General features: G+C 32.9%; 3 protein-coding genes across 4 annotated transcripts; 2 read left to right on the top strand and 1 right to left on the bottom strand.

Annotated features, from left to right (window-relative positions):
* Positions 1-559: 559 nt before the first annotated feature.
* LOC114163252 (kinetochore protein SPC25 homolog) lies at positions 560-7,935 on the top strand. Of its 2 annotated transcripts, none has more exons than XM_028047441.1 (8): positions 560-826; positions 930-995; positions 1,080-1,226; positions 2,283-2,396; positions 2,472-2,561; positions 2,649-2,771; positions 2,935-3,034; positions 3,662-3,748. In XM_028047441.1, exons 1-7 carry the CDS (start codon positions 703-705, stop codon positions 3,015-3,017), a joined length of 747 nt encoding a protein of 248 aa, XP_027903242.1. In that variant the 5' UTR covers positions 560-702; the 3' UTR covers positions 3,018-3,034; positions 3,662-3,748. The 2 variants fall into 2 exon arrangements, with proteins under 2 accessions (XP_027903242.1, XP_027903241.1); XM_028047440.1 differs by lacking the exon at positions 2,935-3,034 and adding an exon at positions 7,531-7,935 and having other exon boundaries at positions 566-826; positions 3,662-3,882.
* Positions 7,936-7,997: 62 nt separating this feature from the next.
* On the bottom strand, positions 7,998-11,231 carry LOC114163251 (short-chain dehydrogenase TIC 32, chloroplastic-like). The gene is made up of 8 exons (XM_028047437.1): positions 11,055-11,231; positions 10,000-10,231; positions 9,802-9,881; positions 8,994-9,147; positions 8,823-8,901; positions 8,619-8,706; positions 8,491-8,537; positions 7,998-8,345 (listed from the first exon to the last, which is right to left on the bottom strand). Exons 1-8 carry the CDS (start codon positions 11,182-11,184, stop codon positions 8,163-8,165), a joined length of 993 nt encoding a protein of 330 aa, XP_027903238.1. The 5' UTR covers positions 11,185-11,231; the 3' UTR covers positions 7,998-8,162.
* An 11,572-nt stretch (positions 11,232-22,803) lies between these two features.
* On the top strand, positions 22,804-23,553 carry LOC114163454 (protein FAR1-RELATED SEQUENCE 5-like). The gene has a single exon (XM_028047764.1). The coding sequence runs from the start codon at positions 22,804-22,806 to the stop codon at positions 23,551-23,553; it is 750 nt and encodes a 249-aa protein (XP_027903565.1).
* Positions 23,554-23,846: the final 293 nt, after the last annotated feature.

Below are 23,846 nucleotides of genomic sequence, written 5' to 3' on the forward strand. Positions count from 1 at the left end.
AACACAAATATCGAGTGTAAAACATGCATGCCATCTGTGTATATAATCCAAAACAACCCTTATAAAAAATCAACTTCATTAAGGCAAACCACATAATGAAAAAATTGACCGAACAAAACATCGATGATGTTGTACTTCAAGAAACTACATTAAACTTGTGTAATGGTAAAAATTTGAGTAAATGACAAAAGATAAATAGAAGAGAGAAATGGAAATGAAAAACACTGAACCAATTACCAAAACAAAGAAAAGAAAGCGAAGATTGATTTTCTAGAGATGGATGCAATAGAATAAAAAAACATATAGAATATGATGATTCTTGAATAATAAATTTGTGAACGGGAAGTAAAGTTTGTACGTGAAAAAGGTAAGAATTTTTAAATTTGGAATACTAAATATGTAAGCCGAAATATTACATGTAGATAGATTTATACATTTATTATGTCATACATATTATAACTTTCATTTGGAAAACACAATCTGAGGTTGAAATTCGTAAAATCACTTTTTATAACTTTAATTTAAAACAAACATGCCCTTAGATAGTTGTGAAAATATGAAATCAGTTTTCTCCCGCTCCAAACAAAATCAAATTAATAGCAAAACAATCATTCACTCCTTCAAAGCTAAACACAAACGTTCCCTTCTCTCTCTGCAGCACTTTCCAAGGCAAAGTAAGCAAAACGCGAAGTGCGAACAAAGATGGCGTCAATTTGCGACACCGATATCCCGCTCCAACTGAAGAACATCGACGCTTTCGTCGCTTCTTACAGAAACTCTCTTCAATCAATCACTGCCACCGCAATCAAAACCGCGCGATCTCAATGTCACATTTTCTACTTTTGTAGTTCATTTAATAACAACTAATTTAGGGTTTACACTCTGTGGCCAGTTCTTAACCTTTCTCTCCCCTTTTCTTTCTTTTGCAGCTCAACTGACAGAGGTTAAAGCTAAACTGAGGGAGTCTGAGAAGGAATTGGTAAAGGCGCTGGCAGGTAGGCTTTTATATTTCTCTCTCTCTTTTTCTGTTAATTCGTTTTTTTTTCAGCTTTTTTTTTTGGGTTTTACTTTTCGTGCAGTTAAGACTCGGAGAGAGGCGAAGAGAATGGCTCTAAAGGATGCTATTGCTTCTGTGAAGGAACGAGTTGAAGTTATGAAGACAAGGATTCAGAGGCGGAGAACCAAGTGCGAAGAATGTGCCACTGTTGTATCGCAACACCGGCTTGGTAGTAATCACGTGTTTCGCTATAATTGCAGTTATTATCTATAGGTATTCTTGGTTGATCTTCTCCATAAGTTCTTCTTTGAGAGAAAATTAGAAAATGAAATTTACTTATTGACAAGTTGAAATTAATTTATGCATAAATTAAAAAAAAAAGCCTATGGGAGAGAGTTTCTATAAATAATTTCATGATTAAGTTATTTTTAACTTGTGGAGAAATCAATTTAATTTTTTTTTTCTCATATTTTACTCTCTTAGAAGGATTTTATGGAGAAACTCATCCAAAAACAGAACCTATATACATACACACACACACACACACACACACACACACACACACATATATATATATATATATATATATATATATATATATATATATATATATATATATTGCTAGATATCCATTTCTGTAACGTTCATTAATTGCAAAACTAGTCTGATTAATCTCTAACTGAACTAGCCAAACGTTAACAACTCCTGAACTAGCCATCCATTTCTCCCCACTCTACCACGTTTGTTCTAAAAAAAAAAGAGCAAGTCATTGTTATGCTTGCCTTCTTACTTGTATAGATACTTTTATATGCACACAATATATAGGGTACGGAGTTGTCTGTAGTCGTGTTTTTTCTGAAGATTGAAATACTACAACTTAGTTCGGATAACTAGAATCTGTAAGTATTGCATTTACTCCAGGCTACAACAATTGGTGCAGTTCCAGCATTATCATAATTCATTGGATTTCTATACCTATTAGGGTCGACCTAGTGGTCAGGAACATTTGGATAATTTGCATAACTACTTATTGTACCAAAACATAAAATTAGTCATGTTGAGTTCCTTTCTTTATCAATTAATGAAAGCGGTTCCAGGAGGAGTGATTGATGTGGCATGAACATTTAATATGTATATTGTTTTTTGCACTTGTTTTTGTGAGGGCATATTTTTTATCTGTTTGTGCTTACTAAATTTGAATTTTTTCCTTTGAGAAATATTACTATATATGAACTATCCTAACCACCTCGCTCCTTTCCACTCTACTTTTTTGTTCCATAAAAAGTTTTGACAGCATCTGAACAGCAATCAAATGAAAGCAATGAACTTAAAGATGAAGCCCAGGAGGCCATATCTTGGTACAATAGGATCCTTGGTTTTCATGTTGAAGGAGGACATGGTAATTGAAGTTAATTCTTTTTGTCCCAGGGTTGTCCTTTACAAATTTGATATCCTCACAAGATCTCTTGTTTAGGGGTTAAATTCACTTTCAAGAATATTAATGAAAACAACCCAAATGAAGAGTTCTGTTTTACCATCCGTCATGAAGATGACATGTATACATGTGAGCATCACATATGGTTTGGTTTGTAATCTTTCAAAGTAGACTATTTTGCTTCATGAAATCTGAATTTAGTCTTTCATATTTCAGTGCTAAATTGTGAACCATCTCTCAAAGATATTGACAAGTTGATTCACGAATTAAACAAAACAAATGGGCTATTTAAATTTGTCAGAACAATGAGGAGAAAATTTCAAGAAGCAGTGACACAAGGTACAATTTAAACCCTTCCAATTGATTCCATTCATGGGATGGGGGGAACGGGTAGCTCTGGCCCTTTGTTCAGTCAGATTATTATTTGAAGCTGTGACTGCTGGAAATCAGTGCTAAATGACCTGGTTTTGGTCAAACTTGTAAACTATTTCCAATTCAACAGGTTCATCCAGGTTGAAATTGGCGATGTTGCAGAGTAGTCCCTGGCTCTTATTCATGGCTCTAAGTTGTGGCTATCACTACTAAGTCTAATGACACCTATGGTAGTGCCATAGTATGATAATTTTAAAAAAGCTAATTACTTTATCTTCAGCTTTTGAAATTTGTAAACTGCTTTTTTTTTTTTTTTTACAAAAACAAAAAACTTACTAGAAAAAATATTTACTTCTAAGTTAGTATCATGACCACATTTCTTGAATTTATATCGAATTGATTTAACATTTTGTTTTATACAATTCATTATAAGTTTAACATAAAATTCCAAATAAAATGATGTAATGAGTTTTTTCCATTATTTGGGACAATTAGTGTATTGAATGCTTAATATATGTACCATGGAATTATTTGAGCCCTTTTAGTAATTTTTTGAGTAACTTCCATATTTCCTCATCATTGGTTATTTTTCATGCATTCTATTTAATATATATATATATATATATATATATATATATATATATATATATATATATATATATATATATATATATATATATATATATATATATATATATATATATATATATATATATATATATATATATATATATATATATTAAAACCTGAACCTTGACTGAGCTTGTATCACTTATCTGGTTCTTTTTATCCTCTACTTTTGAAACATTTAAAGTGGGGCTTATGACTAATGTCAATTCTAAATTACAACGAATCAGGCAGTCTATCTATGACAACAAATGAACACCAAGAGTCCACCTTTATCTCTGCATCTGCTCCAGTTTTGTCGACATTAACCATTACAGAAGGATATGAACATCAAGGTGAACCCACCAAAGGTAATACGCATCTCCAGAAACAAGTCCATCAAAGAATGGTAAAATCAGCAATTCTATCCCCTGGATCTGCATCATCTGTTTGTCAATCTCCTCGTTTGAAGGTAAGGATCAAATTGGCCTTTTATTTGTTGAATTGGATTTCATGTTTCAGCACAAGGTGTAATATCACAATATCTGAGTGCTCCTTATGAGATATTTTTTTTAGTTACTGTGTTGTCTATTATGCTTTAAACATGAATTATTATAGTGAAGTTCCTCCATCACTTGGTAGCATTTTTTTAATCTTCTTTATATGACTTAAGTTGGCTATGTAAGCTTAGAGAAAGATGTTTGGTTAGGCTTATTGCTTGACTTGGGCTTTTGTTTCCATTAAAGTGGGCTTGAATTGGGGTTCAAGGAGTGACAAACAATATAGACACCTGTAATATCTAACTTCATCTCCTTCTTGGAAAGTTGATTTGATGTTTGAAGTCTAGAACATGAATAGTTACATCATTAATGGAAACATTATAGTTTTAATTAGGTGTTGTGCTTTGATCTCACGAGATTATGCGAAGAATGATTTTTTTCCTATGACTTGTAACATTGTGCAAAGAGGCATTCTGATGAACGTGATTGCCTCTTGTTTTCTGTTCTGGTTTGACAGATATATGAAAAAAAAAACTGAGGGTATTTGCAAACCTCAAGAAACTGGATAACTCAGTACAATATGGCTGGTATTAAAATTTTGTTTGTTTGTTAATCTCTGAAAAATTGTAAAAAATGTTTTAATGTGATTTATTTAAAGACCGTTGAAAGTCCTACATCAACCAAAGATAAAGTCAATTTACATTGACTATGTGGGTGCAAATCTCACCTTATAAGCTGATTTTATAAAATTTGAATTAGGCTTAAAATCCACATTTTAACAATTGTATTTTCATTTGAACTTCTCTGAATGTAAAAAAAAGATGTTAGTGCATGACTATCCATATTTAGTAGGTGTTGTGTCAAATGCACAAGCTGTAAGGAGGTGTCAGCTCAAGTGTCCAAATATGAGACCTCATGTTTGATACTTGTTGGCTTGACGATGAGAACAAACTAGTATTGGAAAGATGTTTGATATTGTGTCACTTCAAACAAGAGAAGAATTTTCTCTTCATATGTTTGAACATGTATTTTGTTGCTAAAAGCACTAACGTGATTCTAATGACTTGGTTTGTGTTGTATTGGACAAGGAAAATTTTAACCCCTTTAGCTATGCTTTCCTACTCTAGGTCCTTGATCTGTAGTGACACCTATATGTATGTTCCTTTAAGTATTTGTTCCATATCTTTGATTCAATAAGCATTACAGGAATATGATTTGGAGGCAGATCACTTCTTGGAAAAGACTTTGTGAAAGCAGGGAAAAATATAAAAAAGAGTGTTGAATTGTGTTTTAAGAATTTTCAACGTCTTTTCCCAAGTATTGTCTAACAAACAATATTCAGACGATGATTTTACAATTTACTAGAAGATCGGTCTATGATGTTTTCTTGATGATGAAAAATATCAGACACAACTTTAGTTAACTTTTCTGATTTGCTATTTTAAAGAGATTTTCATTTTGTGCAATCTCCCTCCTTCTATGTTAGTATAAACAAAATAACATGCAATGTAAAGAGATTAAGAGAGAAAAAGATAAGCACAATATTTTATACCGGTCCGTTTGATTACATAGACTACATGTAGTTCTAAATCAACATATTGAGTTTCACTAAGCATTTCAAAGTACAATACGATTATTCTTTTGGGCTTGTAGCCACTTTTGGCTAACTCTTTGAGCATTGCTACAAGCCACTTCTTGCTTAATCAAGTATTATTTCCTAAGTCACTCTTGACTCAACCAAGGATTCTTCCATGACCACTACTGATTCGACATGAGTATTCTTTCAACTCCTAACCAAACCTAGCTAATCCCGTTCAATAATTTTTTCTAAAAACCACTTATTACAACCAAATATTCTTATATTCTTTCAACAAGCCACTTATAGCTTTACCAAGTATATTTTGCCAAATAGCCACTTTTGGCTAAGATATAGAGATAGTGTGGTTTGTAATCTCTGATTACACTTGTTAGATGAAGATGATCGATTGATAGAGGATCGTCTCGAATTTGGGAGTGGAAAATGTGTTTTGGACGAAAGGGGGTAAAAACCTTTGAATGAAAATCAACGAAGGGGAAGGTGGGTGACGTCGAATCGATGGAGATGCGGAACGGAAGGAAATCACGCCACTTGGAGGAGATTCCAAGATAAATGAGAAAGATCCACCACTTTGAAAATATGAAAATTTGAGTTTTTCTCTCAAGTCTCAAGGTTTTCCTTCGAACTACCGATCCTTATTTTTGAATTTTCGATTCAAAGTGGTGGTTCTTTTTCACCTATCTTGGAATCTCCTCCAAGTGACATGATTTCCTCCCGTTTTGCAATTCCCAAATTGACGTCCTCCATTTCCCTCATTTCGTTCTGTCCAATACGCATTTCCACTTCCAAATCCGAGATGATCCTTCATCATCGATTGCCGACTATATGAGAGATTGAGACACTCTTCTTTCTTGCTTGCTTGATTAGAACACTAGTAGTGTTCTTTCTAAGATTTTTAATGGCTCAAATATTAACAATGTTTTTGCACCGTGTGCAGTCTCTCTAACTTGAATATCTCTATATAATCTTTAGAAGAAAGTAGTCGTTGTGGGACAGTTTTTTGCCGTTGAGCAGCTTCAGCTCTTTTTAGCATCTTTCCCTTTCGTTTGATGGGTTTGATAGTGATGGATACGTTTAATGCTCTCGTGCAACAATAAATGCTCTTTATTCATTTTTTCAAAATCCCAGTAGTAGGGTGTGCTTATCTCTTTCTTGGGCAGTATGCATTTCCTTAAATCAACTTACGTTCCAACGTTGTACCGAGGTCACAGTCTTTTTAGAGTTGAGAAAACTTGGTTTAGGGATTTGGTGAAGAAAAACAGTTTTAACTCTTGCTTCAAGAGATCTTTTGAAGTGTCTTATCATTTGACCAACATATCTCTGTGAGACGAAGGTAGTAGACATTCCCTACAGTCATATATTTGTGTGTGATACAAGGTTAACTACTTCTATGCGTTTTTATTGTTTGAGAGCTTTCTCGCTTCAGCAGACCTAAACCAAGACTTGGTGTCTTATCATCTGTCAGACAAATCACTTGCTTCTTACATTATCTGTTGTTAGTTTGATTCATCGTCTATTATTAGACAAAGCATGATCATATTTTACACTTTGCTACGTTTAGTACTTAATCAAAATCATAAGGTGTTGAAGTTTTTCTTCTCTACTAGACTTGGTAAACTTTATGTTCATTGTCTCCTTAATATCATTCATTTTTTTTTTTAATTTATGCTTTATGGAATCTTGATTTAAAGCATTCTGATTACCAAAAAAATAGAACATACATCAGAAGGAAAACACCGTAAGTAATTTAGATATTGGTAATGTTATATTGCATGACTGGACAAGTTGACCCGTTTACCAGTTTGTTTGAGATTTGGTCCATGCAATTCTCATTTACTGTGGACAGTTCTACAGATGCAGGACGATCACCATGATTAATATTTTTCCTGGAATAATTTAATCATATAAAACTTTGTGTGGCAGAGTTTCTGGATGGTGAAATCAAGTAAAATTGTTTGTGATTATTGCATATACATGGAATGTGTATGTAAGATCAGTTATGCTAACGTTTAATATATTACAGGCCAGGAAATGATGCAGTGAGGGGATGCTCATTACCTCACTTGATAAGACATGCTGATTCATGTAGGGATGTTATCAATGATCCTGATTGCTATCAAATTGACATTTAGAGTAAGACATACCTTGGTTCTGGAGTTTAAATCTTTTTCTACTAACAGATTGACATGTAAGTCAAGGCATACCCAGGTTCTGGATGTCCGAACCTGTATATAATAGACCAGAGGATCCGTACATTTTTCATGTATGGTCCATGTGATGTTTATGTGAGTATCTTAATTTGTTTTTCCGTTGTTGATATACTGCTATAGTTTAATATAACATCAGCCATTCTTTTGATGATATCTTGTTTGGCACTGGAAATATTGTATGGGATCTGGGAAATTGATCTGTATGATCCTTTTAGGTATTTTATCTTCCCTTGTATGTTCTAAATTTGCAGAGAAATTTATGTTTTATTGCTCCCTTATTTGTACAAATAATAAAAATGGAGCTACACAGGAAAGGCTACTAACAGTAGTGCCTCATGATTATGATGTTTTAGGGTGCCTTTAAAGATCAAATCTTGAGCTGTGCCTGCTGGTTAAGGTAAATGAATAACCTAATATACATGATGTCTTCAAAAAGAGAATTGCTTTAAATTGTTGCTTGACGTAGTCGTTTGTGAAGCAAGGCATGGGTGTTGTTCCATAGCTTTTGTGCTTCCATCTCGTCATTTGCTAGGCTCGAGCATTTACTCTCGTTACAATCTGCAAAGTATTTTCCACTTATCCCTTCTGTTTTTGAGCTCAGAGCAACATAACACGTAGTTGCTGCACCCTGCACACACGTATTGACATAATTATCATCCCTCGTAATGCCAAAATATTGCATTGCTAGTTTAACTACAATTCTACAAAGCACACTATCTGACTTCCACAATAAAGTAGCTTTGACTATGTATGCTTGTCCTTCATTTACACACCTGTGATGTTGTTTTGAGTAACTTTGATGCGATAAAAAACAGGGAATCTGCGTGGAAATGTTACCAATTCTTAGTAGTTTCAACGTTTGATAAAGTGTCTCTTAATAATTAATGAAACTTTTACCTACCCGTTAATAAGCCCTTGTGAGCTCTAATAATTCCTGTCTTCACAATGCCTGGATGTACTGCATTGATAGTTACTCTTGCATTCCTTGCCTGTAATTATATTCCAATTCTCATGAATAATGTAGTGGGCCAAACAAAAAGCATGATAATCACCATTCAAAGAGAGAACAAGTACTATAAAGTTTGGAGTTATTTGTCATTCCAACCTTGAGTTGCTTGGCTATTTCTTTGGCATGCAAAATATTTGCCAATTTTGACTCAGCATAAGCGCGTGTGCCATTATATCTACAATAGTTACAAGAGAGAAATGCAATAAGTATCTAAAATGTAAGGCAATCAGAACTGTTGTAATTTTGCAGAGAACAAGGTAGTTGTACTTTTTTCCACTCAGTATGTCGTTGAAACCAAAACCATCTTTCTTCACCCAGCTATGTATGACAGAAGAAACGTTTATTATTCTTCCTTCAATACCTGTCTTCTCTGCTGTCTCTATCATTTTCTCTAATAAAATTTCTGTTAACAAAAAATGACCTGGACAAAAAATATGAAACTTCAATAAATGTCGATGATAATTTTTGCCATTAAAAAATGAAACGGTAAATTTGAATCCGAAAAACAAAAGCTCAGCACTTTAGAAACGGGTCACACGGGCTTTGGACTTTGAGCCCATAAAGAAAAAACGTTTGCTCAGTGCTCAGTGTTTGTGGACCAAAATGAACCCTGAAAGTGCTTATAGCTTTGTCCATGTTATGGTCGTGGACCCTGAAAGAGCCTAAAATATGGACGATTGTGTATTATATGTTTTTGGTGGGGGACCTTAACCCAACCAAGCTACTACCTTTAGAAATGTGATGATGTAAACTTTTTTAGCTGGAAGTAAAAAGGAATATTATAGAAAAAAAAAATGAAAAGAATTGTCTCTGGTGCAGATCACAGTGACAACCACTTTCTTTAAGTTTAACCAAGTTTAAATTGCCTCTTTTTTGTTGTTAAAAACTAAAATAAAAGCAACCTCTACAGGTTTAAGATTGTGGATACTAATTACATAGTAACATGATATGCTAAAAATAAAGAGTGACAACAATTTATAGTTGTTTTGGAATGATTTATTTTTTCACCAAGGATTTAACAGTGATATCAATATTGATGTAAGCCCTAAGAAAAGGTCAAGAATCAGAAAAGTACCTAAGTAATTTGTAGCAAATGTGGTCTCAATTTTATCCTCAGAGAACTCCAAGTTTTGAGAAAATATCCCGGCATTGTTTCTGTAAAATTGTTTAAACCAGCTAAAATGTGAATGACTTCTCCTTGTTGTTTCACAATGATAACCATGATTACTATGAAATGAAAAGGTGGAACAACATGATGGTAGACAAAACTTACATGAGAATATTAAGGGGAAGTTCTAAAGCTAAGAACTCGGAACAAAATCTCTGTACAGAACCAAAAGAGCTAAGATCAATCTCCAACAGAACCACCTCAGCCTTTGGACTCTCCTTCTGAATGTTCTTTTTCACTTCCATGGCCTTCTTCAAGTCCCTTGCACCAATCACAACTCTCACTCCTCTCTTTGCTAACACTCTAGCTGTTTCAGCTCCAATACCAGAACTTGCCCCTTCAATGAGAAGTTCAAAATCAGTAACAACTTCGTTAGTTAAACTATAAAACACGTGCTTTAGTTAGCAAAAATATAATATTGATTATAAAGTACTTAGATTTTGTCATTGTTAGACGAGGGTGGGAGGGTATTTTTTTATTCATTTGAGTGGGAAAAAGGAGATATATATGATCATGATGATGAGTTTGTGGTGTACGTAGTGTAGACAAGTGATGAATATATGTCTGGATTTGATGAGAGAAGGGTGCACAAAAGAGACAAAAATCACACAACCTCATCTTTCTGCAGCTAAAAAGAACCAGACCATGCATATCTAAATTGGCACACACTCATGTCATGTGAGAGAATTTGCAGGCTTCAAACTTAATCTCTCATCACCTTTCCAATGCAGCAAAATCAATCACAAAAGAAAGCACCAGATATAGTTACTATCAAATTTGACATACTAAATTCTCAAATTTTTCTCTGACAAATCAAAAGGAAAATGAAAAACTGAGAATTAAGTACAGAAGAAATGCAAGTAAAATGGAAAAGTATAAGCAACACACACATGATTATTTAAGAATAACCAAACCCAAGTACCATATATAGCCATGCATTTATACTTATGAATCCCTCAGCTTTTAGAGAAACAGACTCTTTCAAATCAACAAAGTCCAACAAACACAAGGTAAGGAAAGAAAATACAAAAGGGTGTATATATATATATATATATATATATATATAAATATCAGAGGAAGTTGAAGATGATAATTGAGGTTAATTTTCATGGTTATTTTTACCACCATGGTAGTCTCTGGAAGCTGTTTTTGAGACTTACCAGTGATGAGAGCTGTTAGAGATGAGGGAAGGAAGCAAGAAGAATCTTCAGTGACTTGTTCAGCGGTTGAGTTTGAGCCAAAACCACTAGGGCCTGCCATTCCTGCTAAGTATCTTAGAGTTCCCTTCATGTCTTTGTTTTAGAGTGTTGCAGAAACAAATAACACTTCAATCTCACACTGCCAACACATGCAGCTACTTTTATACATAGCTATATATATATATTTTGTAACAGATACGGTATGCCAAGGAGTAATCATTATTGATTTAAATCAGAAAATGTGTCAGGTGAAAAAATAGAAGATTTTATTTTGCTATTCTTTTATCATAAATTAACTTTATAAAACATATTTCAAATTCAAGTATATGTTAAGTAACTATACTAAACACGTCAACTGAATATTAAGGAGTTGTTTTCCATGATTTGGAGATCATTTTAGATTATAAACTTATGTCTGTAATTTTGCTTAAAAGATATATGTACGTATGATCTTTGAAAAAAATTAACAATAAATAAATGATTTGTTTATGATTTTATACTTCTCCTCTCGATTATTCCTTGGACCAACCTAGCTGATCTACCTAATAAGTTGTCTCTCAGAAGAATTGGAACCTATTGCGACAATATTTAGCGAAATCATTGGTTCAGACACAATGGTCCACAAACTACGTGATTAGAACCTACTAATAAAATGGTTTAACATATCCATTTTATTAATTCACCTTTGTTTTCAGTTCTTTTTTTCTTTGTAATAATAATAATTAATGTTTTGTCCTCATTTAGTGGCTTGCATTTTTCAAAAGTCTGCGGTCACTGATTGATGATATATTCTGGTAAAATCTCCCAGAGAGCATAATTATGCTTATGTACTAAGCATAAAGTGTTTCATAATACTTAATTAAGGTAACAACAAATGATTATGTGAAGATTAGCACTAAGTAAGACTAAGTGGTCTTGTCACTTTTTTTTTTTTTTTTTGTGTGGTAATCGATTCCTTTTTAAAATATCATCTTATCACCTTTGTCATCTTTCCATAGAAGTGAAGTTGAGTTTATGGCCTTATCCCTTTGTCATCTTTCCATGCATTTGAAGCTATAAGGTCTTCTTTTTTTGGAGAGAGCAAAATCTCTCTCATTAGTTGAACAAGAAGTGTATGGAGAAATAAAGCTTTTGAGTGCAAAAGTTGAAATTGTCTTAGATTTGGGGACAAAGTAACAAGTCTCAAACGCAATTCCACAAAAAGTGGATCACTTATTCTACCACTCTTTAAACCTTAGATGGACCCCTTGATTTGTTCAAGACCTGAAAGGAATTAAACTTAGTGAGAAAGACCCACCCAAACAATACCTCATCACAGTGAGAAAAACCTAGATAAATGTTCTTCATAATTGTTGCTGCTACTGTTAAGATAATTGCTGTAAAAGACATGTTTGTTTCAGCTTTGTGGTCCAAAAATATACTCACTCCGAAAAGAAAAAAAAAAACACAAGAAAGATTGAAACAAAGTTTGAAAAGAAAAACTAAAAATTTTCCAAAAGGGGTGGAAGTTATAAGGTTTTAAACCCACTAATAAATGTGGTTGAGGCATCATATCAGTACCAGAAAATGGGTTGTTACCTCAGTGACAGAGATTAGAGTCAGCAGCTGTGTGAAGAAATAGCTTAAAAGATGTTTTTTAACATGAGTGAATGGGCAAGGATAATAAAGAGACTGCTATACTACTCCTCCCTAATTAAGATACGTGATCTGCTTTGCCTAACTTCTTGTTGAAAGGGGTTTTGACGTTTTCATTCTTTAACAAAAAGTAGTGTCAGATTCAACAAACTTAAAATGCAATTTCACTGTCACATCCACTCACACATCTTTTCCAAAATAGTGGGCTACAATACTTATTTCAAAATTTCACCAAGGAACACTCATTTCAAGTTTTAATAATGTATGCTACTGTTATACACAAATTCTCCTTTCTCTTTAATTATAACTTCTTTCAGGTTATTATAATTTTAACTAATTACATACAATTCATGTTTTTTTAATTGAAAAACATTAAGCAGTAGTTTAAAATTGATTCAATTTTACAATTTCTTTTATCTGTTTTACATATTCATTGATCTCATTTTTATTTACTATTCAATCTTTAATACATATCTTTCACGTCTAAATATATACATATTAAACGTGAAACTAGAGATGAATGAATGATCTAAAAATAATGATATAACAAATTTAATAAACAATAAATCTCGTTATGATAAATTTTGAATGATTCTAACAAATAGACTTTAAAACCTAACTCAAGTTTAAAAAATAACTTATAAAATGAAGTTTGTATCCATTGTAAATTTGTTTGATGTAGAGTCATTACTAAAAAAAAGTATATTTTTTGTCAATTTTGTTTTGAAATATTTTGAAAAAAATATTTATAAATTTTGTTATGAAAAATAATTTGTAAGAAATTATTACCAACTTCTTTTGTTTTTTTTTTTTAAAATATTTTGTAAAAATCATTTTTCTACAAATTTTTTCTCATAATATTATTTTAACATATTTGCAATAAAAATCTTATGAAATATATAAAATTCTAGTGATAACTTTTATTGTCTTTGTTTCAAAACTACTTCAAAATTGTACTAAAATCCTTAAGTTTCTTTAGCTGCCATTAAGCCACAGTTATGTGTTGAATGTGAAAACTGTGCCCTTTTGTTTTGGTGATGATGCATGCATGCACACTGATATATATATATATATATGCAGACACGTGTGCATATAGAAAACGAAATGATAGCATATGTATAGCTAGCATGCAATGTAAGTTTTGATAATTAGAATTTGCAGAGAGATGAGAAAAGGGTTAATGAAATTTGCAGAGCAGAGATGAGAGAGAGAGAGAGAGACAGAAAGGAGTTGCAGACAAGTAAACATGCTTTTGGTGCGTGCATTCACATCTCTTTTGTCAAAATTTGTGTGTGTTGTGAGAAATGATGAATGGTGTTGGAGAGTTGAGGCATTGAGGTTGACCCTTCAACAAGGGAGTGGTGAATTAGGGTCCCATTGTGTTTCCCAACTCACCAACACCATCTCATCAATCTCTCACAACACTCTTCTTCTTTCACATGTGCCATCTTCTCTCCATTCTTCTTCTTCATATGCATCATCATCATCATGCCAAGTCCCCAAAGAAAAAGTCTTTGTGTTTTTCGTTAAAGTTTCAAACTTTGTGTCTCTCTGTGTCTTCATCATATGGCAATGCCATGATCATATACTACATGCATATCCGGAACTAGATCATTCACCATCATTCAAAACCTAATTCAAGTGGACCTATAACAATCAAACATATTATTCATGTAAATTGAATTTCACAATTAATAACAATCTTGACTTTTATTATTAATTAATATCAAGACTTTTATTAGTGGATAATAATGTGTAAATAGCACTGTCTAGTAGGATCTAGAGTTCACATTTTTCACTCAACACATTTTACTTCTTTAAAAAAATAAAAATAAACATTTGATCTCACCCTTGTCCCCTCGAAGCTAATGAGGTGATAATCATGACTTCTAGTTCTGATTTGGCCATGTAAATTTCAACAAGTAAAGGTTGAATTTTATATAACCAAAAAAATGAAAAAAAAATTGAAATATAAATTAAACCATTATCTTGTGGAATGATCTCCTTGTTAGCGTATTACAATGCATATTATATATAGTAGGGACGTTAATCATATAGATTGATTAATTGATTATGTCTTGTGTGTAAGTGGAAAATATTAAAGTAATCCAATTTTTCATGTAAAAAAAGTACAAAAATGTTTAAAGTTTTTAAATATTTAAAAGCCACTTTAAACCTTGATTAACTCAGGTTAATCAATTGGGTAGAACTATATATTAACTTCAAGAAAAAAAATATTTCTTGACTTTTTTCTTTTTTAATTTTATTTTACAAAACTTGAATGTGAGATTTAAAACACACACAAATTAAAAGTAGTATCTTCATTAATAATATTTTAATGACTACGTATGTGAAAAATAAATAAATGAGAGTCGGAGTCGGTGTTCTGAAGGTTCAAATTATTGCCACTGAATTCAGTCAAGAAGTTTAATGGTAAAAAGAACGAGATTCATTAACTCGTTATTTAGTTCGAATTAGTGAAATGATAAAATTCATAAAAATTATTTAACAGGCTTTGAAAGGACTTTCCGACCCATATATGATAATTTAGAAATCATCTGCTTTGATGTTAGAATCGTATAATAAAAAATAAATTAATAATTTTAATTAGTAAAATGATAAATTCATTTTATAATTCAGTTCCTATATATGTCTTTGATTTGACAAACTGAGGCTTAATCTCAAAGCAATATTAAAACCTTGTTGGTAGATTTGCAACATAATTAGCTTGGAAATTGATTCACAACCACGCAACTTTCTCATTAGTTGAAACCCAGAATTGTCAAAATGTTAATGAATTCCCATGCAGGACGCAGAAGAACACCGGTAATGTCTCACTGTCTAATATTTTTTCCACTTAATTTATGACTTTTCAAATTATACGTTTATTTTTTTCAAAAGTATATACACTGATTGCTTAAAAAAAAGTGCTTGTTATTTATTGAATAATTGCTTGTAGTAATTTTGTTAATCAATCTACTCAACTTTCAAACACGTTATCAATTATAAATGTTCGATTTTATGTTTTTAATGATAACCTGTTAACTTATATTATTTACTTATATATATGATCTAGGAAAATAAAATAAAACTGATACGATAATCAGTCATTAGCATCAATCTTTAGTAACTTTTGTTTTGTATATATTCTTCTCCTTGTAAATCAATCATAATAATATAGTTTTAGTTTTAGTTTTTTTCATGTATATGCTCTTCTCCTCTCTTTTCTCTTCTCTCTTTTGTTTTTTATTTTCTTCATAAATCACACTTTTACTTTGATTTGATATCAAAACTCTTCTTAAAAATAACTCTTTTACACACGGTTTATCTTTTTATTCTTTCATTTGCTATCTTCTTTGGTTTTCATTTGATATCAAAGCTCTTCTTAAAAATAGTTTTTTTTTCACACGTTTTATGTTGTTATTCTTTCATTTTACTTGTTCGTTTTTGCTATCTTCTTTCCCTCACATAGTAGAAGAATTTCAAAAAGGAAAATGATAAACTGACTCATATTTTGATCCCTTTTTTGACTCCATGAGGTGGCATGCATAAGTGGCTTTTATTTTTTAAATTAAAATTAAGTTTATAAAACCATTTTAGATGCAGACGTGGCTTTTATTTATTTTTTATTAAAACTTCTTTTGTAGAAAGACGTTAGGAACAGTCGGTGTGGGCGTGAAAATTGAAAGGGTGAGAAATAGGTTTTCTTTGCACAAAGCCAACAAAAACGAAGAAAGGGGAAAGAAAGAAAGAAAGGGAAAAGGAAAAAAGGAGAAAGGAAGAAAGGAGAAAAAGGGAGAAGACGTGTGTTGTAGTGAAATCAAAGAAGAATAAGGGAGAAGACGAACCTCGCGGAGTTAGGGTTTTTGGTGTTTTCCATTGTTCGATTCAGCGTCGTGGTTGGTAGGTCTGGTTTTTTTTTTTGTTGTTTCTGTAATACGCCAACAGTTTTATGGTTTTTTTTTTTGAAATCGCCATTGTGGGTTTTTTGGTTAAGGAACTGAGATTTTGTTTTGTTTTTTGTGGCATAGTCGACTAAGTCATTCTTTAAAGGCAAAATTAACATCTATCTTGTACAGGTGAATTACCACAACACTGTAATCGAAGAAGAAAAAGGGAAAAGACAAACCTTGCGAAGTTAGGGTTTTTAGTGTTTTCCATTGTTCGATTCAGCCGGTGGTTGGTAAGTTTGGGTTATTTTTTCGTTTCTTTGATTTTGGTGCTTTGATAGGTGCATGAATACTAGTTTTCTGAATAGGTTGATTAAAACTGTCTTATTTTTTTGGTGATGACCTGTGTGCACATAAGTGATGACTTGTGCTTCATTTTTTGCAATAATGTGGTATGACTTAATTTTTTGAACTCTCATACTATAACAGTAAATACGTGTTTTTTGGGTGATTCACTTTGGATAATCTGTATTGATTTGTAATTATTTCCTTCATGTGGTTCCATCCACAAGCGGATTAAACATGTCTGATTTGTTGGTGATGACTTGTGTGCACACAAGTGATGACCTGTGCTGCATTTTTTGCAATCAAGTGGTATCACTCAATTTTTTGAACTTCCATATTATAGCAGTCAATAATTGTTTATGGGGTGATTCACTTTGGATAATCTAAGTTGATTTGTAATTATCTCTTTGATGTGGTTTCATAGCCAAGTTGATTACACTTGTATGATTTATTGGTGATGACCTGTTTGCTCACAAGTGATGACCTGTGTTGAATTGTTTGAAAGCATGTGGTATGACTCAATTTTTTGATCTTTCATGTAACACCAGTCAATAGTTGATTATGGGGTGATTAAGTATGAGTAATATGTGTTGATTTGTAGTTATTTCTTTCATGTGGTTTCATACCCAAGTGGGTTAAACATGTCTGATTTGTTGGTGATGACTTGTGTGCACACAAGTGATGACCTTTGCTGCATTAAGTGATTATGTGATAAGTGTTTTGTGCACGAGTGATAGTTGTTCAAAGTGAGAAGAATTATGTTGAAGTAAGTCTAAGTGCTGACATTGTGCTTACCTGGGTTATGTATTCAGGTGATAAATATGAGTGCAGTTAGTGGGGGAAGTGATTTCAGTGTTGACCACAAGGTATGATATATTTTGGAATTCAATTTATTTTGAAATTTGTTATGATAAAAATGACATAACTGTATTTTTTTTATTGTTCCAGATTTGTTTTAGGCATTCATGCCAGACAAAATTGATTGGTAGTTTGAATAAGTTAACAGAGGAACAAAAGTCATTTATTCGAGGAACACCATTTGGATGGATGGTTGAGTTGAAAGAGTCTGTGAAAATATCTTGGAATCTTTTGAGTTCGTTAATTAGTAGGTGGGTGGAAAGGTTGGGGGGGTTTCACATGAGTACATAAGTTGTTGGATTTACCTATTTAGATTTATGTCTTGGTCTAGGTTTGAGGGTGGTTGGTGAAAACATTGATTTAAACCAAGAAGGGTTAAATAGTGATTCAAAGAATTTATTTGGAGCTGCCAAAGTTGTTCATATCGAAATGGTATATGATTACATTTTCAAACATATTAAAGAGCTTTGTTTAGAGGATTTTGGTAAGCTTTACGTTTTGTTAGCAATTTCTGAGTTTTTGTTGCCCAATTGTAGTGGAACCATTTTTTCTATTTTGTTCAACATTGTTGATGACCTTGGTAGTATTAGGAAATTTAATTGGGGTCGAGTAGTGTATGAGTATTTGGTTGGCAGTATTTGTGAAGCTAAATTATTCTTGAAGGAGAAACAAAGTACCAAACACTTCCATGTAGCTGGATGTGTTTATTTGTTACAGGTAGTGTATGTTAAATTAATTTCAAACTCGTTTGATGACTTTAAAATATTTGGTTATGAGTTTTGACTAATTTTGATTACAATTGTGGCAGTTATGGTCTTTTGACCATTTTTTGATTCTGAATTTAAAGGATTGTTAGCGCACGACCAAGTTTCCTAGAATCTTTCATTGGATAAAAATGAAAGCAGGGGACAATCTAATTAAAAGGAGTTTGACAAATAACATTGTAAGTTGGATTTTTTTTGGTACGTTTTTTTTTGAAATGTGTCATCTATACTTATTGATGGTTGTTGTGAATTGTTGCAGGTTGTTGCTGCCTCTGCAGAAGAGCTAACCAATTCCTTCGTTAAAGAAGGTTTTGAGGTATATGGACGTCGAAATAAGGGTAGTAAAATAGTTGACGTAATTAAAGCTGTTGAACATCAAGAAAGTGTGCTAGGGGAATTGGAAAAAGAACTTTTAGGCTTGAATGCAATGATGATTGAGAGGAAGAACCAACGCCAGCAGCACGAGGGCAAACTAAAGTTTTCTGAGTTGGGTGAACCAAGTGTTGGTGATTTGCATACACCTAATTCCAACCACCTCAAGGGCTTTATTGAATTTGGCGATTCTGGTGAGAGGGGTCATGTCGAAGAAGTACATTTTCCAAATCAGGAAGCACAAGAATCCGAACAGAGCAACATGTATGTGCGACGAAGGGATGGTCCTCAGATACATGTCAAGAGTTTTGCAATAAGAACTCCTTTTGCAACATATAGTAGGAGGAAGCGCCATAAGTAGTTGATTTAGAAAATTTATGTTTGTTGTAGTTAGGATTTATATTGCTAACTTTGGTATTTTTTATGTTTAGACTTTGTGGAAGTGATTTATGACAATTTTTTTTGTTTGGCTTACTGATTGATTTATGAAATTCTGAGTGGTTTATGTGAAGATATAACTGAATGTTGTTCATCCTAATTTTTTGAGTGCAAATAAAGTTTATAGCAGGTAAACAGTTAATATGTATGTGGTCAGAAATTTAGTAATATTGGTTACCACACAGATCACAAATAAGTAATTATGTACAAGATGTTGTTCATAGGTCAACACTTAATATATGATTGATCTACATTTAAAAATCTGAGAGTTATCGTGTCTTTCATGTTTTACCAATTATAACACACCTGGTTAATATATAATATGTGATGTAGGACTTCTGAACCAAATACTGAAACATTATTAGATATCCCACGCGAAGTTTGTTGATGTTCAATATGTTTCATATACGCAATTAAGGTGTTATATTTCATTAAATATGGACTACTTATTGACACCTTTACCTAAATACCTTAGATTATGAGTGTGTACAAAATGTGATGCGTAGATCAACACTTAATAGTGAAATGGTCACTATTTAAAATTATCAGAGTTATGATGTTTTTTCTCTTTTATCAATTATCACACATCTAGTTTGGTAAGATTTTTATTTGTAGAATATAAGTTAGCAGAGACCACGAATTTGGAAGGTGTGAAAAATGTTTAGTGTAGGTCAACACTTAATACTTGATTGATAAACATTTATTATTGTAAGTGTTGGCATGTATGTTATGTTCCACTTGTAACACAATTTTCCCACAGCTTCATCATGGGCAATATCCTACATTATATTTTATTCAATTTATGTGATTGACTGTAAGTGAGGTTCATACTAAAACCCTTTTCATACATTAAAATTTTTGAGGGTGTGCAAAATCTGTATCGGTGGTCAACAGTTAATAGTACATAGATAACCATATAATATTTCTTGAGTTGAAATCAATGCCCTGTAGGAGGTGTGGACTAAGATCATCATTGTTTGTTGTTGAAGTGACAGTGAATTACATGGATACCAAAGTGCATAAAATAAGTTTAATATCATACATGTAGTAGATCCTTCCAAACACGTAGTGTCATGAAAATTAAAATTAACAACAGAAACACAAAAGTTAAAAATAAATAGCATAAAAATTAAAGACATTAAACAGTCATGAGTTACGTTAGTGATATATTATCCAGAACAGAAGTTTGAACTTTGGAGCTCTCTCCAACCTCAAAACATGGAATATTGTTGGATGGAGGAACCATCCTCTATAGTATATCCTCCACATTAGCAGTGTCAGTATGCTGCACGTTGGGCTGCAAATTGGGTTCCATATTTGTGTTGTCATTTGCGTTCGGATTGAAATTTATACTGGTCTGGACATTGGCTTCCACATTTTGTTTGACAACATAGTTAAGTCGTACCACAGGCATACAAGTTTTAACTTCTTCTTCAGTTGGATGACTTATGTCATACTTGAAAACCTATTAATGTCATAAATTATTATATTGTGTGTCTTGAAGGCATGCTATGAAATAAAGAAAACATATATTTGTTTCAAGATTAGTTATTTGCCTTAACAATGTTCCTAAGTGTGATGTTGAGGTACCCAAAAGGTCTGAATATAACAACCTATTCAATCAAAATTCATAAAGTTTTATGAGTAATTGTAGATGAAGAGAAAAAACAATAAAGAGACATAATTTCATAGTTTAATTACTTCTTTCAACAATAATACAGAGCCAACACCAATGTCACTACCAAACTCACGATCCGATAGAACTTTATTGTGTAGGCTTCCCTTGGCTGTATCAGTTGGGTCTTGACATAGTCATTTTTCACATAAGCGATAAGTAAATAATGAACTGCACCAAAATCACTAAATAAAAAATAACCTTAATATTGATGAGCATGTCCCCAAGGCCGTTTGGTTTGCACTCTTTGACAACACAAGCCACTAAAGGCAATCTATTCATTGATTTTCTCTTTGATAGTGGAGTTATATTTTTAATGTCTCCGTCGTCAACTAAACCTGGAAATTAAGTGATTTTAATTAATTAAAATTCTATCATAAAAACTTCAATAGTAGTGGTTTTACAGTAAGGAAAAAAATGCTAACCATGGTGTTTGATGAACTTTTCTGCCCATGTCCATCCATTGGTATAGAAATCTCGTGCATGACTGGCAACAACCATGTTGTTCAAAAACTCTTGTGTATTATGTGTTTCATTTAACTCTTTGTTAAGCAAAATAGCCTAGGCATGTCCAGCAAGGCTAGGAATGAAAGTGGTGTTGGTGTTGCACTGTTCCAAAAATTCTTTCAAAACAGAATCATCAATAGCAAGAGCCTCCCAATGATCCATTTTGTTAACCAACAGTGGTTTCAACTTTTGCACTTAATACCTAAAACGAAAGACAAAAAAAAATGGTGAGGCAATGATATTTTAACGTAGATAATGACCAAGGTGGTGTGCGATAATTGAAGAATGCCCCTACATATGTGTAGTTCAAGTAGAAGGATTGGTAACATCAGGAAACTTTTATAGACTATAAAACATAACCCCAAATGACCAATATGCCCTTCAATTGCTTTTTGAACACGGTAAATTTAAAGCTTTCTCATTTTGCTTTCTTTGAAAGAGTGTGCCCTGTTACATTGCTTCTCACCCATCACACAGAGAGATCATTAAATGGCTTTTACTTCGTCCAACCTCCTTCTTCAAAATAAATTTGCTTTGAATACAGGAGAAACCAACCATAGCAAAACACAATAAATGTTGAACCTAACATTTCGCACCTGCACAAAGAAGTTGCGTATAAACCCGTCCAACGAGTCGAGGTAAGTACTGTTGTGGTAGACGTTGTTTGAAGGTGAATACATAACTAGAAAACCTAAAACCTAATATATTTTTTTTCGTTGTTAAAAAATGAATGTTTTTAATACTTTCTATAGTAAGGTCATGTGGTATGGTTTTCAAAGGAAACTTACTAAAATGACCATAAAATGTAACTTTGTCCTACTATATACGTTGCGACATTAGAAATGAGATGAGTATGTGTTAAATGTTTTCCAACCTAAGGGAGTTGTATGGATTACTCGTAGATGGATTACTTACAAGAAAACAACGCAATAGGTTTGGTGGACATCAATTTATTAGAAGAAGATTAGGATAGTGGAACTATCTTGGACGAGGAAGGCATTCATAAGGAAGACAACGAAAAGCACTATGAGGATGTCGTTTCTCACTGTGTTGAAATATATTTTGATAGTGTTGACGACGTCAAGAAATTTTACAAAGAATACACTATTAGAAGTGGTTTCGGGACAAGAATCAGAACTTCAAGAAAAGACGATGACAATCAATTATGTTACTTCAAATTAGTGTGTTCGCGGGAGGGAAAGTGTGTGTCCTCCATACCACCTGAAATGAAGACACTACCCACACAAAGAAAACAATGTCCTGCGCGCATTACTGTGGTTAGAAGAGAAGATAAATGGATGATTAGCAGTGTGGTCCATGAACACAATCATGACGTAAGTCCTTCCAAGTCAAGACTAATTCGTGGGAATAGGAAGTTGAATATGCAAGCCAAAAGAACCCTTGACATAAAAGACGAAACGGGTGTGCGTATTCACAAGAGCTTTCGTTCTTTGGTGTGTGATGCAGGGGGGTTTGAGAACTTACATTTTGTCGAAAGAGACACAAGAAACTATATTGGTCAACAACGACGCCCTTTAGGGAAGGAAGGTGACATACAAGCTTTATTAAACCACTTTTCCAGTATGAGGGAGTTGAACAAAGACTTCTTTTTTGAAATTGATGTTGATGCAGATAATCGCATTATCAATATATTTTGGGCAGATGGAAGGAGTCGGGCTGCATGTGCAAATTTTGGTGACATTGTGTCCTTCGACACCACATACTTAACTAATAAGTATGATATGCCTTTTGCACCATTTGTAGGTGTTAAGCACCATGGTCAATCAATCTTATTAGGGTGTGGGCATCTATGTGCTGAAGACACTTGTACATTTGTGTGGCTATTTCAAAGTTGGTTGCGATGCAGGGAAAATAAAGCCCCACAAGGAATTGTCACTGATCAATGCAAGGCCATGCAAAATGCCATTGAAATTATCTTCCCCAACCCTCTTCTTCATAAACATCATTTCCTTTAGCTGCACAGGAGTCAGGTTCAGGAGCATCAAAGAATTCATTACGCATCTTCTTTATTTGTTCTTTCATGTCCAGAATTATCCTTTAATGTTTTTTAAATTTTTCTTCCAAATCCACTTGCTCTTTGGAATGACAAACACCCTCAATGCCATCATTTTTAACACTGTATTGGTCCTCAATATGAACTACATTTTGAACTATTGGGTTGTTCTTCTCCTCTACACTTAAGGCCTAACCCAACACAATCTACAAATAAAAAAAATTGTTTTTAAACACATTTCTTAATAAAACCAAA

This window comes from Vigna unguiculata, chromosome 9 (genome assembly GCF_004118075.2).
Source record: "Vigna unguiculata cultivar IT97K-499-35 chromosome 9, ASM411807v1, whole genome shotgun sequence".
In the NCBI taxonomy this organism is placed as follows: Eukaryota; Viridiplantae; Streptophyta; class Magnoliopsida; order Fabales; family Fabaceae; genus Vigna; species Vigna unguiculata.

Coding starts and splice junctions, on each gene's coding strand:
- LOC114163251 (XM_028047437.1), bottom strand. CDS start 11,184: ATGAAGGGAACTCTAAGATACTTAGCAGGAATGGCAGGCCCTAGTGGT. Junction 9,148..9,801: donor ATTTGCTACAAATTACTTAG/GTACTTTTCTGA, acceptor TTTTTTGTCCAG/GTCATTTTTTGTTAACAGAA. Junction 8,538..8,618: donor TCACAAGGGCTTATTAACGG/GTAGGTAAAAGT, acceptor ATTTCCACGCAG/ATTCCCTGTTTTTTATCGCA.
- LOC114163454 (XM_028047764.1), top strand. CDS start 22,804: ATGAAGACACTACCCACACAAAGAAAACAATGTCCTGCGCGCATTACT.
- LOC114163252 (XM_028047440.1), top strand. CDS start 703: ATGGCGTCAATTTGCGACACCGATATCCCGCTCCAACTGAAGAACATC. Junction 996..1,079: donor ATTGGTAAAGGCGCTGGCAG/GTAGGCTTTTAT, acceptor CTTTTCGTGCAG/TTAAGACTCGGAGAGAGGCG. Junction 2,562..2,648: donor TGAAGATGACATGTATACAT/GTGAGCATCACA, acceptor TTCATATTTCAG/TGCTAAATTGTGAACCATCT.